Consider the following 19,194-nt stretch of genomic DNA (forward strand, 5'->3'; position numbering starts at 1 on the left):
CAGTATTTGACAGTTCTTGGATCTAATCTGAAATATCTTGATATATCTGGCAACTCCAGTCTATTTGGCAACATTTGTAGGCATTTTTGCAAGATGGTGGACCTCTCCAAGGTGCCTGAAACCCTGTCATGTCATCCTAGCCTTAAATTTCCTTCGGGATGAATTATGTACACTATGTTGCCAAAAGTATTGGGACACCTGCCTTTACACACACATGAAATTTAATGACATCCCATTCTTAATACATAGGCTTTAATATGGAGTTGTCCCAGCCTCTGCAGCTACAGTATAATAGCTTCAGCTCTTCTGGGAAAGCTGTCCACAAGTTTTAGGAGTGTGTTTATAGGAATTTTCAACCATTTTTACAGGAAAGCATGTGTTATGGATCTGGACAGGTTTGGTGTGAGAACGAGGCATAGTGCAGGTTGGAACAGAAATGTGGTTGACCCACTTGTGGCTCACCGGAACAGAAGGGTTTTATTTAACAAAACCGAAAACACTACAAACAAAAATAGACCCCAAGGGGTCAGAACTAAGAGGGATAAGAAAACTGACTTCAAAAAGGCGCAGGGCAGGGCAGGGCAGGGCAGGGCAGGGCAGGGCAATAACAGAACATCCAAAGTACATACCTCTAACAGCAAAACTACAACAAACAATGAACCACTGGTGAACTCAACTCAGGCTGGAACTTAAATAGGAAAATTGAACTGGGTAATGATACAGCAGGAGTGAGACAAACAATTAACCAATTGGGGAAGGTGGAAGACAACGAGCAATCAGGATAACACACAAGGGCAGGCACAAGAACAGGCAACAGGTGGAACCAATTAATTCAGTGAACTAGGAGGGGAAAACTAAGACTAACAGAAAGGAAACAGAAACTACACTAGGGGAATAACAGGTAGAAACACAAGCATGGGCACATAGAATTTAACCAAAACCAAATACAAATCACAAGACACAGGAACTAGAAAAACTCATACAATGAAATACTAGGGAACAAAATACAAAAACAGAGGTGGGGGATTTCAAACACGCGACAAAAGGATTTGGAGGTAGCCACATGCTCAACACGTTGAGCCATGTGGTTGACAGGGGACAGGGGAAACACAAAGACTGACAGGAGGGACAGGATGGCCAGCGAAGGGACACAAGAGACTGAGACGACAGGAGCTGACCCTGACAAGCATGTGTGAGGCACTGATGTTGGATGAGAAGGCCTGGCTCTAATTCATCCCAAAGGTGTTCTGTCCGGTTGAGGTCAGGGCTCTATGCAGGCCAGTCAAGTTCCTCCACATCAGACTTGCTCATCCATGTCCTTATGGACCTTGCTTTGTGCACTGGTGTGCAGTCATGTTGGAACAGGAAGTATTAATTTCTTGTTTAAATTATTTATTTTGTGATGTGGCATAGTGTTTACTTAGGAAATTTGATTAAAATGCATCTCTTCTATTCATGTTAGAATTAATTTGAATTCAGATTCATATATGTATGTGTGTGTGTTTGTGTAGATTATGTTTATATTACATTGTGAGGACCAGATGCCCCAACAATGTGGAAAAATCTGTTACATTTTAGCTTATCAGGACATTTTTAAGTTCCCCACAACATAAACCTCAATTTTATAAAAAATCAGTGAATGCAATAGAAAACCTAAAAATGCCAAGTCTTATATTTTGTTTGGTTCTTTAATGTTTAAGGTTAGGCCTGGGTATGGGTTAAGGTTGGCATTGTTGGGATTAGAGTTTTTCCCATAGAATTGAATGGAGAGTCCTCACAAAGATATGAATACAAACATTTGTGTGTGTGTGTAGAAGTAAACATGAATTATGTACAGGAATTTGTATTTACTCTGTATATTTGATCATAATTTTTGTATACGAAATACAAAGCATCAAAAAGCACATGATAATGGAAAAATTGAAAAGGACAACTGAGCCTCTAACCAGTTATTCTGATCAGGGTTACAGAGAGCCAGGCAGCACAGAGCACAAACTTGGGCTGCACGCTGGATGGGATGCCAGTCCTCCGCAGGGCACTTACACACAAATCATCAGACAATACTGGCAATCTAAAGATGCCATTTGGCTTAACTGTGTGTCTTTGGACTACAGGAGGAAATCAGAAACCTACATGACAAAGTGAAAATACACAGACTCAACACAGAGAATGGTGGACATTTGAAGCAACAGAGCTTACCTACTGAGTTAAGGTGCTACTGCTAATTATCTATATTTATACAATTATATAATGAATATATGATTGTATATATACACACTACATCTGCAAAGAATTTCATATGCAAATTCATATGTCTCATTAAATGTGTTCAAATTCTAACTTTCTACATTTTTTTATCAGTTGTGACAGTTTGATGTAAACATAATACCATGCAGTATAACCAGTACATTATTTAATATGTGCCGCCTTTACATTTTTTGTGTGTTTATGCATATAAATAAATGAATATATAAATCCTCAAAATTTTAACATTAGTTTAGATACAAATACACAGTAATATAATAAAAAATTATTTATTCTGTTCTCCAAAAAGCTACTGATACCTTCGCAAACCTCTCTTCGGTCCAACTCCTTCCTTTGCTTCTCCAATCATCAGATTTAAACATGATTGAACTTTTCAGTGAAGCTCTGCACATACTGAAATACGCAGACACCTGCCACAATCAAAGCAGCCCCCATAGTTATCAATAAGATTTGCAAAGAAATTAGAAATTTACTGTAGGTGCCACTGGTGGGTAGTGTCCACAGAAAAACCAAGCGATTCAGGCGGCTATTATGCACGATATCTGGCTCTGCCTCAAGAATGACTGTGTCATAAAAAGTATAAGAAGGGCTGTATGACAGAGAATCCTCAGTTGTGGACTGATGGACCAAGTCCATGGATGATGACATTTGTGGAGTTGCTGAGGTAGTCTTCCAAATACTAATGATAACTATGTCTGTCAATTGGTCACCCTCAACTTGGAAGCTGTGAGATGATGTTTGTACTGAGGGTGAAGTACTAGAGGTTGTACTGCTAATTTTAATGGGAGGGTTTTCGGTGACTTCGCACTGGAGTAATATAGAGTTCATTGAGCCAACTGTTTTCTCCAATAAATATGATGGTATATAGCAGGAAACATGCTCATAATCTTGAACCAAAGTCCGATGGTGACTTATCCATCCTGCAAGGTCAAGAATCCTGCAGTTACAATTCCATGGGTTGTCTTTCAGGGAGACATTCCTTAGGGCAACTACACTGGAAAGAACACTGCTAGGAAGGTTTTTAAAATGGTTCCCATGCAGTTGAACTTCTGAAAGCTTTGTAAGACTGTGAAAAATGTTGTTTGACAGCTGGTGAAGCTTGTTGGAGTGAATAATCAGTGTAGAAAGATTACTCAGGTTAACAAAAAGATCAGGATCCAGAAACTCTAAGTCATTTCTTTGTAAAGAAAGCCTTCTAAGTTTGGGAAGACAACAGAATATATCCTTTGGTAAGTGATGCAGCTTTGGATTATAGTTGAGTGAGAGTTTTTCCAATCCAGACATATTATAAAAAAGATTATTTGGTACAGTGATAAGATTAGTAGAATACAGGATAAATTCCTTAAGTTTTGGCATGTGTCCAATGAGTTGATCTGGTAAGAATACAAGAGGATTTTTAAAGAGATTGAGTGTGGTGATATGAGGTAGAGAGTAAAAGGTTTCTTCTGGGAAATAGTGCAGTTTATTGGAGGATATACTAAGAATTTCAAGATTGGACAGAGGCCAGAACAACTGAGGTGGGATGCAACTGATCCTATTTTTGAAAAGTTTGAGTACACGCAGTTTGGTTTGACTTTTAAAGGTTTCAGAACTGAGAATCTCAAGTTGGTTTTCATAAACAAGAAGGTGCTCTAGATTAATTAAAGAGCTGAACACACCATCCGGTAATTTGCTCAAAAAATTCTTTCCTAGGTTTAGGAACCATAGCTTGGTAAGTTTTTCAAAAATATTTCTATCCAGATGAGTGAGAAAGTTTCTGCTGGCATCCAGCTGAGTTAGATTTGTGAGTGTGTCAAACCATTCTGGCTTTAGAGAATCCAATTTGTTGTTATCAATGTATAATTGTTCAAGACTGGCAAGATTACTGAAAACCTGGCTTGACAGATTAGAGATTTTGTTGAAAGATAACTTCAGGGAAAGAAGCTGAGGTACAGGATAAAATGCTTCTGGGTGGATTACTTGGAGAGGGTTCTGCGTTATACTGAGGCGAAGTACTAGAGGCAGGTTAAGAAGACTTCTATCAGTTAGGTTTTGTATCCTGGTTTTTTTCAACTCCACATAGTAGGTGTGGAGAGGCATGAACGAAGGTACATTTGTAAAGTTCCCACTGCATCTCACCCTGCCTTCTGCAGTACACTCACAGACATCAGGGCAGCTGGTGCCATAGCTCAGAAACACTCCAAACAAGAACAGGATAGAAGACTTCATGACCCTGTGAATTGAGTCACAATATAGAATTCAGAGACAATAAATAATCTTCAACTTCTCATCCCTCATTTACAGTTACTAAGGAATAAGGAATAAAACATATATTCATGAATTTGGCATGTTGATTTTGACAGTTGATTGTAAGTATATTCAAAGTAGTCCTGGAAAAAAGGTTTAATTTACTCTTCTTAGAAATATGGCACTACATCCTATTTGGTATTTAAAAAGAACATCTTTTGGGCTGTAGATGTAAAAAATACTAAATTCTGCTTTTATTGTCAATTTTTTCCCATATCTTTAAATATTAACCTTTTTGTGGATAATTAATGAAAATATTAAATATCAAATAGAATATCAATATCAGCTGATGTGCACATCCATACTGGCTATCTTACACAGAAAGATGAGTGAAGATGTAGGCAAATTTATATGACTTGGTCTTTTGGTGATTAACTGAAAAATTTAGGAAAGCACTGCATCAACTGGATGAGAAAGGAGCATCTCTGAGATAATCTTTGAAAGCTTTTAAAGATCATGAAACCCAAATTCCATGCTTAGGCTTTACATTTATTACTTATGAAACAGTGGCAGACTTGAAAATATACTTGGTGTACAATTTTAAAATGCATTTTAATAAAAAAATTATCATAAATAATTTCTTTTTAAAACAGTATAACCAACTAACCTGTAATAAGACTTCAAGCTGATGAACCAAAGCTCGATGAAAACTCATGTTTCAAAATTCACGTCCTGTTTTTTATATTGGATGTCTCATAGAGCAAAGGGGTTGTGGGACTTCTGATTCCAATTATCTACTCTTAACCATGTTTTCTTTTGTCTGGTGTGTGTTTGATAAATGACTGTTGCAATTTTGTTGATTATCACATCAGACCATAAGTTGAAAAGCTCCCTTCATATCTAAAAGACACCAGGGACTTCAAAACCCTCCTCTCTGTAGTTAGTCTTTATACCAATATCCCACATTCATCCAGGCTCTGTGCTTTAAAGATTTTTTAATACAAGGTCAGAGAACAATCCTCCAACTAACTTACTGGTTGATATGTCTGACACTGTATTGACAACAAACTATTTCCTTTATGGCAAAGATTTTTATCTCCAGATACCTGGTACTGCTATGGGCACAAGCTTCACCCTTGACTATGCAAATCTCTTAATGGGTTGATTTGAACACCAATATGTGTAGCATAATAATACACTTTTGCAATTCATTGTGTTTTGGAAAATACTTATTTCTAATTGGAATGGTTCCAACTGGCTTTTTCACAGTATCTCAACAATTGTATTGATTCAATTTAATTCAATATGGAATGTAATAATCACCAAGTGAGTTTTTTTGGACACATGGATAATCTTTAATGGGATAGGCATGTATACCTAGGACTTTGTCAAGTTATCAGATAGAAATATTCTTGTACATTATTCAACCTATCACTCTATACCCCTCATGGATGATGATTTTCAAAACATTCTCTTGTGTATGTTATACTACCTGTTCACTAGTTGGGTGCTTTGGTAATGTTATGTTGGTAAGGAGAGCTTTAACTCTCTTCCACTTTTCTCCTTTTCTAGAGCTAAGAATATTTGGGACATACTAATACATGCAGGCACATATACAACCTCCATCCACCAGAGACACTTGAACAATGTTACAGATTTCTTTTCTTGCTGAAATCATGCTTCTCACCAACTGGTTTTAACTGCAAAAAGGTCAACACATTTACTAGCAAAAAAAGACTTACAACATGCAGCTCTAGTAATGTTGTTTACATTCTTGCATGTAACAAATGTGGCATCCAATATGTTGGAAAAATAAGGAGACAACTTAGATTTAGAACTAATGAACATAAAAGTGCTATCCAATGAGCTGATCCATAATCAGCTGTTGCAAGATACTGGCAATCATTCCATTTAAGACTTTGCATTCTGAGTTATTGACATGATGATCCCTATTTGCTGTGGTGGAATTATGGGGCAAAGATAACTCCAAAATTAATGCAGAACCAATTTCTGAATAATTTAAGGATGATGAAAAATTGAATGTCCTATATACTGCTTACAGGTGAATCATTACCTCTAAAAAGTATCTTGGAGCAGTATTTTATGCATATATCAGCTGTTACTGAGTAACATAAAAATGGCAGCTCACTTGCTCAGCTTCTCAGTGGCACCTCTGGCCCTCACACCAAGGGGGCTGCTGTCTGCCTGAGTGAGATAAAGCACTATCTGAATGGCTGACTATTGTCTGGGAAGGAAGTGTCACTTTGAAAATACGTGAGGCGACCACATTAAAAAAAAATGAATTTGAGGTCTGTTCAAATTAACCATCTAAATTTAATTGAGATTAATTAAAAAACATAAGTTGGTGTGTTGTAAATAAATACTTTATGACAGTTGAACATAAATCTGTGGAAGTTTGTTTAAACACAATAATTTTATGTTGGTTTTAAATAATCAAGTTGATTAATAAAAAATTGTTTTTCTACTACGCATGCGCATCCCTAACCGGATTTGTGAGATTTTACAGCGAAAGCAGGTGGCATTTTCATTTTTAGGCGGATTTCGCAGTTGACTGGAGTGAGCGAATGTAAGTACCCAAATCGTTAATTATATATCAGTATTTATGTTTCCTTTACTCATTAAGCTGTTTTAACAGTTAGCTTATTTGCTAAAATTTGATGCACATTAATTTTCTAACTTGCTAACAGTCGCTAGCAGGCTAACGATGCCTTGGATTCGAAAATACAACCAATATTTTCATTCATAATTTTTATTTTTTTAATTCATATTATTATTGATTTATTTTAGTGCATAAATTACAAAGAAACGTCTGATGAGCTGAATGTCTGTCTTTCTTGTATTCATTCGCGTAACGTCAGCTGTACATAATGTAAGCAATCGGATAGTCGACAAAAGAATGCTCATTACAACCATTAGACTTGTCTTGGTCTTTAGATAGGTTGACAATAGATAGGATACATGATTCTAAACATCAACAAATGCTAAATCAAATGAATAAAAACAAATAAAACAAATGCTCATTTAACCTTTTGAAATGGCAAAAACCTTTTCTTACTGGAGGCATGAAGTTGTCAAAGAGACACCGCCTATTGCAGAGTTCAAAGCCAGATGGCCAGCTCTCTTTTGTGTTGACGAGGTAAGTCAGCTTTTCTCAATCCCCATCCAGGGGCCTGTTTCACAAAACAGGATTTCTTGCTTAGATAACTTGCCAGATGTAAGGTAGTCTGGGCTAAATAGACCTTATTTTCATCAACTTACATTTAGTCCAGACTACCTTAAATCTGGCAAGTTATCTCGCTAAGCAAGTAATCCTGCTTTGTGAAACAGGCCCCAGGAATATCCCCTGGACTGCATGTTTTAGTGATCTTGATAAACACACTGGATTCAGCCCATCTAATGAACAAGACCCTCATGAGTAAAAGAGTGTGTAGAGACCTCAAGTGTGCAGTGCAGGGGTACTACAAGACAAAAATTAGAAACATTTTACTGTATTTTTTACTTACATTTTTAAACCCTTTAGTTAGAGATGCACTAATACAAGTTGAGGGTTTTGGTCTGATTACATGCTCATGAGCTGGTAATTGTACTCAACCCAAATTTCTTATAACTGCTACAGTGGTAGCTATGATGTAGTTGTGTTCATTTGGCATGTGGAGACATGGATACAATTACAATTAGAGGGCTAGAGTTAGGATGATTGTAGGGACTCAGAACCACAGATTTATTTACTATTGTTACTTGTTATCAGTGCGTACTTGCAGTCCTCTGTAGTTGTACTTGCTCTCAAAAAAACTGGTTTTGGTGCATCTCTACCTTTAGGGCAGTAATGTCTAATTTTCTTTTACCTTATTGTGTTTATTCTACAGATCAATGCAGATTACGACTGTCCCACTGCAGTCAAGTTTCTTTGCAGGTCTTGACAAAGCAAGAGACAAATTGATGACAATTTTTGGGAGCAAGAGTTTGTGAAAGAAAAATAAAAAGGGTAATGGAGGGCTTCTCAGGTTAGTAGCAATTACACCTTGTTGATTCTTCAACTGAAATTATTTTTATAGGATCATAGAAAGTTGTTTACACAAATTCCTAGTATTATTTTTTTCTTTTTGGTTGACTCAAGAGAGTAGTAGTTCACATGTTTTAATACACGGTATATAAAAAGCAATATTGTCTTGATTTATAGAACAACTCAATAGATGTTCAAAGGGAATGTATCCTCAAGGCCTTATGCATGTACTTCAGCGAAGACCACCAAGAGCTTGTAAAAGAATACATTGTAAATTTAATAATTTTACCGAATTTCTATGTGTGATTAATTTGTGCATACATTATATTGTGTGTAAATGTTCAAGTATGCTTTGAGGTGTTAAATATTTAGATAAAATAAATTGGACACAATGTAGAATATTGTCTTCTTAAAGTACTTTTTGCTGTGTCTCAAAATCAAATGAAGTGAGTATAATGGGATTATGAATGAATCCATAACATTTTAGATGCCTTTTCTTCTTTTGCAAATTCTTCTTTTACTTGATTTTAGTATTCAGAATGTAGGCCTGTTCACTGTCAACAACTGCAACATTTTAATAACATTTAGGGTCTGTTTTTAAATCTTAAATTAATTTGTTTGTGTACTTTTTGCCAGGACTTGAAAGAGGCTGAGAAGAACATGGGGCAGACATTGATGGCAGTGTCCCCAGTTCCATCATTGTATTGTTGTAATGTTTAGTTGCCGTCAGTCCTGTGTGCTCTAATAAACCCCGTTTGCCCGTCTCACCAGCTTGACTCTCCTGCTTCACCGCTCGCCCGCCGGCGATCATGACAGAATGACGGAACTCCGTAAGAAAGGATCCCCCCTAGCCGAGGATGAGTACCAAGCGAGCAAGGTGCGCGAAAACCTCCGGCAGCTTCGAGAGGTAGCGGCTGAAGCCATGCAGTGGCAGGTAGACCGTGACAGCGGGCTGATGTACAGCTCGCCACCCACAGCGCCCCGCAGTTCACCATGGACTAAGGGAGGGAGAGGACGGCATACTCTCCAAGAGCAGGTAGACACACCGAAGATCTTTCTAGGGGCTACCCAGCTCTCCGCTGTTCTGCCTGCCAGGGGTCAGAGGAAACCCCGTCCGATTCTCAACCCGGCGGTGTTCACCCCTGACGTCACCAGCGCCACTTCGCACAAGTGGGTACCCGAAGCCCACATCAAAGCCACCAGGCAGCCTAGGAGCGCAACGCACCTAACCGCTCCTTTGCTGCCAGCACCGGCAACTCGCCCCTTTGTAAGGACGCGCCTGGCTCTTAAAGGGGCAACGCCGCTCTGCCCGGGGACCCGCCTGTCCTGCCTGCGGTCCCTGCAGCTGCCGCTGCCGAGGCGCCCCCTGCTGGCCACACACCCGAAGCGCCTGCCGAGGCGCCCCCGCCTGATCTGCCTTTCTCGCCTGTCCTGCCGGCGCCTGATCTGCCTGTCTCGCCTGTCCTGCCGGCGCCTGATCTGCCTGTCCTGCCGGCGCCTGATCTGCCTGTCTCTCCAGTCCAGCCCGGCTCTCCCGTCCAGCCCGCGGCTCCGGCTGCACCACCTGCGGCCACGCCCCCTATTCTGCCCGAGCCTCCAGCACCGGCCCAAGTCCCCGAGGAGGTCCCGGACAATGGGATCCTTGCTCCTTTCTCCTCTGAGGAGGAGCCGGAGTGGGACCCCGTGGGGACCTCCCTCTGGACTCCCGTTCCCCTGTCTGGCCGGGAACAACAGCCTGGTGGACCCCGCCTGTCAGTGTCCCGTAAGGGACGGGGCCACAGGCGTCGGGCCCGGTTCCCACCCGCCCTGCCCCCTTGCTCGCCCTCGCTCGCCTTGCTTGGGGCTCCGGGGTCGCCGGCTGCGCCTCCGGGTCCCCCCAAGGGGCCTCGGTGTCGGTCCTTGGTCACGCCTCCGGCGCCCTGTCGGTCGCATCCGGGCCCTCCTGCTTTGGCGGGCGGTCGGACGGCGCCTACGCCGGCTCCGGCTGCGCCATTGCCTGCTGCGGCTTCCCCCTCCTGCCCGCCTCCGCTGCTGTTCCCTCCTGCTCTCTTCATGCCCCCTCCGTCTCTCCCTCATCCTGTCCCCTCGGCCCCTGTATGGTTCCCTCCAGCTCCCTTCTTCCCCTCGCCTGCGGCCCCTCCGGCCGCCGCCTGTCTGAGCTCCCTCGGGCTCCGCTCCTCCCTCCTTCTTTTCCTTTCGTCCCGCCTGTCTCTGCCCCTTGTCCCTCTGTTCCGCCTCTGTTCACCCCTGGCCCCTTTGTATTGCCTGTGGGTGTTACTTCCGTGCCTCTCGTGTCTCCCTTCCTGGTTTGTCTTTCTGCGTTTCCTGTTCTTTGTCGCGTCCTGTGTTTCGGTTGGTCTTTGTTCCAGTTCTGTGTCTCGGTCCTGTTTCCCTGGTCTCGTTGATGGTTTTGTTCTTGTTTTCCAGGTCCTGTTTCCCCGGTTTGGTCTCCTTCGTCGCCTCTCTTTGGGGCGCGCCCAGAGTGCGCGCCTTTGGGGGGGGGTTATGTCACGATCCGCTTCGTTCGATCCCGATGTGTGCCACGCCCACCTCGTTACCTCATGTGATTCCCTGATTGTTCTCACCTGTGCTTCGTTACCCTTAGCCTGTCTCCTGTATTTAGTCCGTGTCTAAGTCAGTAGTCCCCAGTTCCGTCATTGTACTGTTGTAATGTTTAGTCGCCGTCAGTCCTGTGTGCTCTAATAAACCCCGTTTGCCCGTCTCACCGGCTTGACTTTCCTGCTTCACCGCTCGCCCGCCGGCGATCACGACAATATATATATATACATACATACATATATATATGGTCTTAGATAGTCAAAGAATCTGATGTTTAAATGATTTTCATTTTGGTGTAAAACCATGATATTATGCCTATAAATATGTATTACCTTGATCACCTCTCCTAACATTACCCAAGTATTTGCAGCAGCCATCGAATACACACATGTATTTCTTGATTCAACCACTATCACACCTGGTATAGCTAATCAATACCTTGTTGACTATGGAATGACACATGAACTCATGTGGTGCCTCTAAGAAAGGCTTGGGAACTGAAGCAGTGCTCTTATAACCATTCAACAAGATTTCAGTAACTTTTTGGAGAACAGAAGAAATGCCTGCAATTTTTTTTACTGGGTACCTCAATCTGCATATGTTCTTATGTTACATTGTGTTTTTTGTTATGAACAAATATAACTTACAACCACTGATAGATGAAGTGAATAATATATTCTTGTTACAATGGCTCCTGTTAAGAGTGCTATTACATATTAGGAAAGTGAAAAGTCAGTTCTATAAGTTGATGTGTTGGAAGCAGGAAAAATGGGCAGGTGTAAGGATATGAGCGACTTTGACAAAGGTGAAACTGTGATGCTAGACAACTGGGTCAGAGCATATCCAGACCAGCAGGTCTTGTGGGGTGTTTCTGGTATGCAGTGGTTAGTATCTACAGTACTAAAAGTGGTCTAAGGAAGGCCACCCAGTGAACTGACGATGGGGTCATGGTGCCCAAGGCTCATTGATACGCGTGGGGAGCGAAGGCTAATCCATCTTGTCTGATCCCATAGGAGAGCTACCACAGCACAAATTGCTGAAAATGTTAATGCTGGCTATGATAGAAAGGTATCCAAACACATAACGCATCACAGATTGCTGTATATGGGGCTGCGTAGCCACAGACCAGAGTGCCCATGCTGATCCCCGTCCACAGCCAAAAGTGCCTACAATGGGCATGTCATGTGAATATCAGAACTGGACCATGGAGCAATGGAAGAAAATTGCCTGCATTTATTCCCCAATGGCAACAGCCTCTATCAGCAGGATAATGTGGCTTGCCACACTGCAAAAATTCTTCAGAAATGGTTTCAGGAACATGAAAAAGATTTCAAGGTGTTGACTTTGCCTCCAAATTCCCAAATTACATATAAAATCTCCACGAAACCAAGGGTATTAATATGAACAGGCATGCACTTATTCTTCCTTACAAAGGAAACAATTGTCTTATAGGTGGCCTCCATTTGTGATAACCCCCAGTTACACTATTATTGGAAACTCAGTATTCATTGCTTTATCTGTAACTTTTTTATAATGCTATTTAAGTCTTTATTTTCATTTATTGCCTTCAAACTCCCTGTTTCCGGTGACAGTGGGTGGGGAGAGTGGGGGACAGTTATCACAGATTGTGACAGACAGCTGTGTCCTCTGTAAGGAAACATCTGCCATCTGTTTTTACTTTTTCATCTGGAGCGTCCAGAACACAGGCGTCGAATATGGCATTTTTCACTTTTCGAAAATTGTTTTAACTTTGAAAATTTACTGTGAGAGACATTGAATTTGCAATAAAAAATAGTTAAGCCCAAAGCCCAAAATTCTACTTCAGGAAGGAACAATATGAGTTATTAGCTGAAGTATATACCGAGACACACTGAATCCTCCATTTGCCAAATTGCAGTTGGGTCAATAACATATGTATGTACATATGTACATAGTATAATCATGGAGGGAATATTATATTTATTAAATCAAAAACAAGAACAGTTGTAAAAAGTAGATACATTTCGGTTAGAGGAGTTAATGTCTGGAACAACTTAGAAAATTGATTAAAATTTAGAAAACACAATTTAGTGTGAGATTTATAAATATTTTAGTTAAGCTGAGGTAATGATTGTGTTTTCATTGTTACTATATGAAAAGATGGATTGAAAAGATGGATTGAAATACATGCTGGGTAAGGATAGTGACTGGAGTATGGAGATTTTTCTATTTTATTTTTTTTTCTGTATTTTGATTTGTGTATTTGTTTTAGTTTTGTATTTGTTTTGTTTTTGTATTTTGTATTGTAATTTGTGGAATACAATACTTAAAGCAGTCATATAAATGCATACAAACCTTCATAATGCAGTATGATGCATTCATGAAGTATTATAAAAACAGCGTTAAATATTTATAATAGGCATAACGCATTATAGCCATGTTTATTATGCATTATAAATGCTCCATGAAGCTCTCATCTATAATGCACTATAAATACCTTCATAATGCAATGTAATGGTCAGTAATAAATTGTGCATAAGAATTTTTCTAGATTCTTTTCTGTATTACTCTTTGCTTTGTGTCCTGCTGGAAATGACATAAGGCAGTGACAAAAATTGGTAAAATACTGTGATTGAGATGTTAATGAAAATTTTAACTATAAATTTTTTTCACAAAAAATGTCATGTCCAAAGTCATTCACACCCCTCGAAATTGTTTCACATTTTTGAGAAAATACAAGCTGCTACACCATTCCAAATCATAAATTAAATCCTATTCTAGAGCATTCTAATCAACTACAAATTGAGAATTGATAACAGCTGATGCAGTAGTTTTCTAGTCATTTTTCCAGTCAGCTGCAAATTATAGCCAAAGAGCTTAGTGAGGACCTCTGGTTGCCCATTGTGTCCTCTCATAGCACAGGGAAAGGCTATTAAGCTATATCCAAATGTGGCCAGTGGCCACATTGCAAAGCATAATGAAAAAGTACAAGGAGTTCAACTCTCTGAAAATAGGTTTCTTTCAAAGCCAAAAGTTACCCATGCACTGGCAGGAATGGTAATGCAAAAGGCCAAGAAGAATCCAAGGTTCTCCACCTGATGAACCTGAGTAATTCTGGTACCAACAAAGGAAAAAGATTTTGGTCAACAATTCTGTAGTTTTATGAGATAGTGAATGTGATTAATGACATACTACAGTACACAGTGCTCAACAGCGAAATGTGTCCTCTGCACTTAACCCATATGTGACATAGCTGTGAGCAGCTAGTATTCAGTGCCCAATGAGTAGTGCTTGGGGGGCGGTATCTTGCTCAGGGTACCTCAGTGGTACCTAGCTGGTTTGCTGATTTGAATCAGCAATCTTCCAAACAAATGCACAGAGACACATTCAATCCCAAGAATACCATGGCAACCTTGTCAATTGCATCATGAGAAAGGGGGACTAGATTAAGATTTTGGAGGAAAACATCAAGCAAAAACTTGGCCTTGGGCAGTATTAGAACCTCCAGAAAAACAATGATCCGAAACATACAGCCAAAGTGGTCAAGAAATGGTTAACAGGAAACAATATTATAATTTTGGAGTCAGAGTCTGGACCTAAATTCCATTGAGAATCTTTGGCGGGAACCAAACACACAATAATGGCAAGCAAGCATTCCAAAATCAAAGATTTAGAGAGCTTCATGAGGAAATGAGGAATAGGCAAAAATCCCAGTGGAGACATGCAAAAAGCTTGTTAGCAATTATAAGAACTGCTTGATTGCTGTAATGGCAAATACAGTAAGTGCTTTGCCATTGATTACTGAGAATGGGTTTGAATAATTTTGGATGTTATATTTTCATAAACATGTAAGCTAAAAATAGAAATAGTTACTTTTCATGTATATTCTAGTAGAATATGTTACTGTATTTTGTCACATGCTTGTGTCATTTATAGCCAGAAGAAACCTATTAGTCAAATAAAAAATCACTATAAATAAATATTTGATATGGGTAGGAATAATTTTGGCTTAACTCTGTATGACTCACCTCCAAGAGACTTGCGGAGAAATGGCCCTTGACAGCAGTGAAGAACTGGAGATGAGAGAACATGTCTGAAGAAGGGGAATCAATTTCAATATAAAATTACTCGTCAAAAATTATTGGTCACATTTTTCAATAATTAAGGCCTAGGGTCTCTACTAATAATTATATATTAATGTAAACCTGGCTGTATGTTGGTAAGGGGGTACAGGCCCAGGTGCGGCAAAGCAGCAGCATCACGGTGACAGGTGTTCTGACCTGGCTGAGAGTGCAATATTATGGGAGAGGTGGGTGATGGTAAATACAATATGGAGGTGTACACTCACCTAAAGGATTATTAGGAACACCATACTAATACGGTGTTTGACCCCCTTTCGCCTTCAGAACTGCCTTAATTCTACGTGGCATTGATTCAACAAGGTGCTGAAAGCATTCTTTAGAAATGTTGGCCCATATTGATAGGATAGCATCTTGCAGTTGATGGAGATTTGTGGGATGCACATCCAGGGCACGAAGCTCCCGTTCCACCACATCCCAAAGATGCTCTATTGGGTTGAGGTCTGGTGACTGTGGGGGCCATTGTAGTACAGTGAACTCATTGTCATGTTCAAGAAACCAATTTGAAATGATTCGAGCTTTGTGACATGGTGCATTATCCTGCTGGAAGTAGCCATCAGAGGATGGGTACATGGTGGTCATGAAGGGATGGACATGGAAACAATGCTCAGGTAGGCCGTGGCATTTAAACAATGCCCAATTGGCACTAAGGGGCCTAAAGTGTGCCAAGAAAACATCCCCCACACCATTACACCACCACCACCAGCCTGCACAGTGGTAACAAGGCATGATGGATCCATGTTCTCATTCTGTTTACGCCAAATTCTGACTCTACCATTTGAATGTCTCAACAGAAATCGAGACTCATCAGACCAGGCAACATTTTTCCAGTCTTCAACTGTCCAATTTTGGTGAGCTCGTGCAAATTGTAGCCTCTTTTTCCTATTTGTAGTGGAGATGAGTGGTACCTGGTGGGGTCTTCTGCTGTTGTAGCCCATCCGCCTCAAGGTTGTGCGTGTTGTGGCTTCACAAAAGCTTTGCTGCATACCTCGGTTGTAACAAGTGGTTATTTCAGTCAAATTTGCTCTTCTATCAGCTTGAATCAGTCGGCCCATTCTCCTCTGACCTCTAGCATCAACAAGGCATTTTCGCCCACAGGACTTTCTTTCCCATTCTGATATTCAGTTTGGAGTTCAGGAGATTGTCTTGACCAGGACCACACCCCTAAATGCATTGAAGCAACTGCCATGTGATTGGTTGATTAGATAATTGCATTAATGAGAAATTGAACAGGTGTTCCTAATAATCCTTTAGGTGAGTGTATATGCCTTAATCAACAAAATAAAACTTAAGACTTGCCTGTAGGCCAATATCTTAAAAATACATTGTATTTAAAGAAAAAATAGCAAAGCAAAAAAACAAAAAAATAATAAAAACTTGCACTGTATTCTTCCTCATGTTCCCATAAACATAAAAACAAGTTGACGATTCTTCTCCCTTCACATCACACAAAAGAGAGCATGCTTTTTGCACATAACAGCTTAAATACGCAACCAGGCACACAATAAAATACGTCATCCTGAGCTGAACTCTCAAACTCGATCGCGGTAACGCCAACAATAACCAACAAAAGATCTGGAAGTGCATGCTGGACATTTATTCTTTACATGAGCATAAAAACACTGTAAAGCTGAAGAACATTTTGCAAATAACCACAGTATGTGTCATTGCTAATATTAATTTATTAACAAAATGATATGCACAAATAAATATATATGTATTTCTAGTTGCACATTACCATTACAATGAACTGTACCATCCAGCTTGCCTCATTTTTAAGAGATGTATGACATTTTTTTTAAGTTTGGAAGTGTCTTTCCCAGTGACCACGTGATAATGTGATGCGAGGCTCCAATCACTTCCTCGAAGCACTATTGGTTCGAAAACTTGACATATGATCGATGTATTGAGCAGCCCATCCCTACTGAGGATGTGCAGAACGAGACTTTTCACATAGTGATGTTTTTGCAGCTAAATGGGTTTGGCACGTCAAAACTTTTAACACCTTACTCTACATCAACATCTACTGGTCAATGAAAAATCCTGCACCCCCTGCCATTGTTTTTCTAAATTAAAGTGTCACTGACCTGTGTAATACAGTGCCTGACAAAAGTCTTGTCACTTAACCAAGTTGTAGGAACAACACATAATAACTTGACCTATATTTAATCAGTTGGAATCAGAAATGGCTTATAAGAAAGGCAAAGCCATCTAAATTATGCATATTATACCAAAATAAAGTTTTTCATCATTCATTGAGTTTTGTCATGTAATTAGGACAGAAAGGTCAACTTTTGCCTGGACAAAAGTCTTGTCATATACGAAAAATTATACATATAATAGAAATTATACATATACTTTATATAGAATACACAAACATGCTACAATAACATCAGAACATAAAGTCATGGTGCCTTGGAAGAAAGAATTAATAACATGTATGACTTCCATGAGCTTGGAGGACCGCATCCATACGTCTTGGCAATGACTGAAATAACTTGTTGATGAAGTCATCTGGAATGGCAAAGAAAGCAGTCTTGCAGGACTCCCAGAGTTCGTCTAGATTCTTTGGTTTCGTCTTCCAAGCCTCCTCCTTCATCTTACCCCAGACATGCTCAATAATGTTCATGTCTGGTGACTGGGCTGGCCAATCCTGGAGCACCTTGATCCTCGTCAGTTTCAGGAACTGCAATGTGGAGGCTGAAGTATGACAAGGAGCGCCATCCTGCTGCAGAATTTGCACCCTCTTATGGTTTGGAATGTAATGAGCAGCAAGAATGTCTTGATACTTCAGGCTGTTGATACTGCCATCCAGAACGAGAATTTGAGAAACTGTTCTTGTAGACATAGCGGTTTCTGGTGACCAGTTCTGATGTAGCTCTGCTTCAGTTGAAAAAGGGTTGGCCCTGGACTTTCGAAGCAACAAATGGTCCTCTCGAAGAGTTGTTTTACATGCTCTGCCTGACCTGGGCTTGTCATGAACATCACCAGTTTCTTCATATCTTTTTTTAATCCTCTCCACTTGATGTTTGGATACATTAACGACGTCTGACACCTCAGCAGACTTGGTCTGTGGTTGAATCTTTGGCATGTTGTCAGAAGTCAGGTTGCACTTCAAGTGAAGGTCTGGTTTGCTGGGGATCTTTTTATACACACCTGGGATTATGTTGATTACAGTATTTGTCACAGGTGAACCTCAAATCTGTGATTGGTTGAATCATTAACACTAGAAAGACTGACTGGGTCAATTGACCCAAATCAAACAAAATCACTGCTATTTCTCATTGAAGTTCTTGCTACAAAAATCTGAAAAAATCTGACTTTAATTTTTTTATCATTCTTGAACAGAACATGGTAATACAAATGAAGTTGCTGGTGAAATTAGTATTTTACAGCAGTATATACCTAGAAAGACTGACTGGGTCAATTGACGTAATGTCATGCAAATGAATTAGATAACCAAGTCATAATAACAATAACATAATAGTCATAACACCATCACCGACAGGGCAACTTGAGAGAAGAGTCAGCTGTCAAGTCACGGTCGCTTGTAAACGCAACAAAACTGTCACTACCTGTGACACGTGCAAGCGTTCTGTTTGCGGCAAATGCTTGGCCAAAATATGCATGAGCTGTCAAACGAAAGCTAACTGAAGCTAACTTTTTTCAGATTTTTGTAGCAAGAACTTCAATGAGAAATAGCAGTGATTTTGTTTGATTTGGGTCAATTGACCCAGTCAGTCTTTCTAGTGTTAAAAGACATGACAAGACTTTTGTCCTTGCAAAAACAGGTGTTTATGGACTTTAACAAGCTGTGAACATCAGGACACTTTTTGACTGTTTCATTTTGCACCTAGTTATTAATGTGAAAGTCCTTGGCAATTGATTGATTAGAAATAAAGTTATATGCCTTTTTAAGTTACTATGTCCTTATGTGACAAGACTTTTGTCAATGACTGTACATGAGCTCCCTATTAAACAAAGCAGCCTACACCAGTCACA

At 40.1% G+C, this 19,194-nt stretch overlaps 1 protein-coding gene and 1 long non-coding RNA gene across 7 annotated transcripts in view; one reads left to right on the plus strand and one right to left on the minus strand.

Moving 5' to 3' along the window:
* LOC111848817 (uncharacterized) overlaps nucleotides 1-5,261 on the minus strand; it is a 36,500-nt gene extending 31,239 nt beyond the window's left edge. Inside the window, exons 1-3 of one of the 6 annotated variants that reach the window (XR_002839396.2) lie at nucleotides 5,159-5,261; nucleotides 2,565-4,477; nucleotides 1,841-2,129 (exon numbers count right to left, since the gene is read on the minus strand). Coding sequence is in view for 1 of the 6 variants with exons in the window: in XM_023821120.2 (XP_023676888.2) it covers nucleotides 2,620-4,473 (1,854 nt within the window). In the remaining 5 variants the exon portion in view is untranslated. Of the gene's footprint in view, nucleotides 1-629; nucleotides 4,478-5,158 lie in introns of those variants that run through there. The other 5 variants (XR_002839397.2, XM_072699846.1, XM_023821120.2 and 2 more) reach the window with 5 other exon arrangements.
* Nucleotides 5,262-6,888: 1,627 nt separating this feature from the next.
* LOC140578566 (uncharacterized) lies at nucleotides 6,889-9,359 on the plus strand. Its single transcript, XR_011982838.1, has 4 exons — nucleotides 6,889-7,078; nucleotides 7,573-7,648; nucleotides 8,379-8,516; nucleotides 9,287-9,359. It is a non-coding gene; the product is annotated as an uncharacterized lncRNA (long non-coding RNA).
* The last annotated feature ends 9,835 nt before the right edge of the window (nucleotides 9,360-19,194 follow it).

The sequence above is a fragment of the Paramormyrops kingsleyae genome, chromosome 15 (assembly GCF_048594095.1).
Source record: "Paramormyrops kingsleyae isolate MSU_618 chromosome 15, PKINGS_0.4, whole genome shotgun sequence".
NCBI classification, from domain to species: domain Eukaryota; kingdom Metazoa; phylum Chordata; class Actinopteri; order Osteoglossiformes; family Mormyridae; genus Paramormyrops; species Paramormyrops kingsleyae.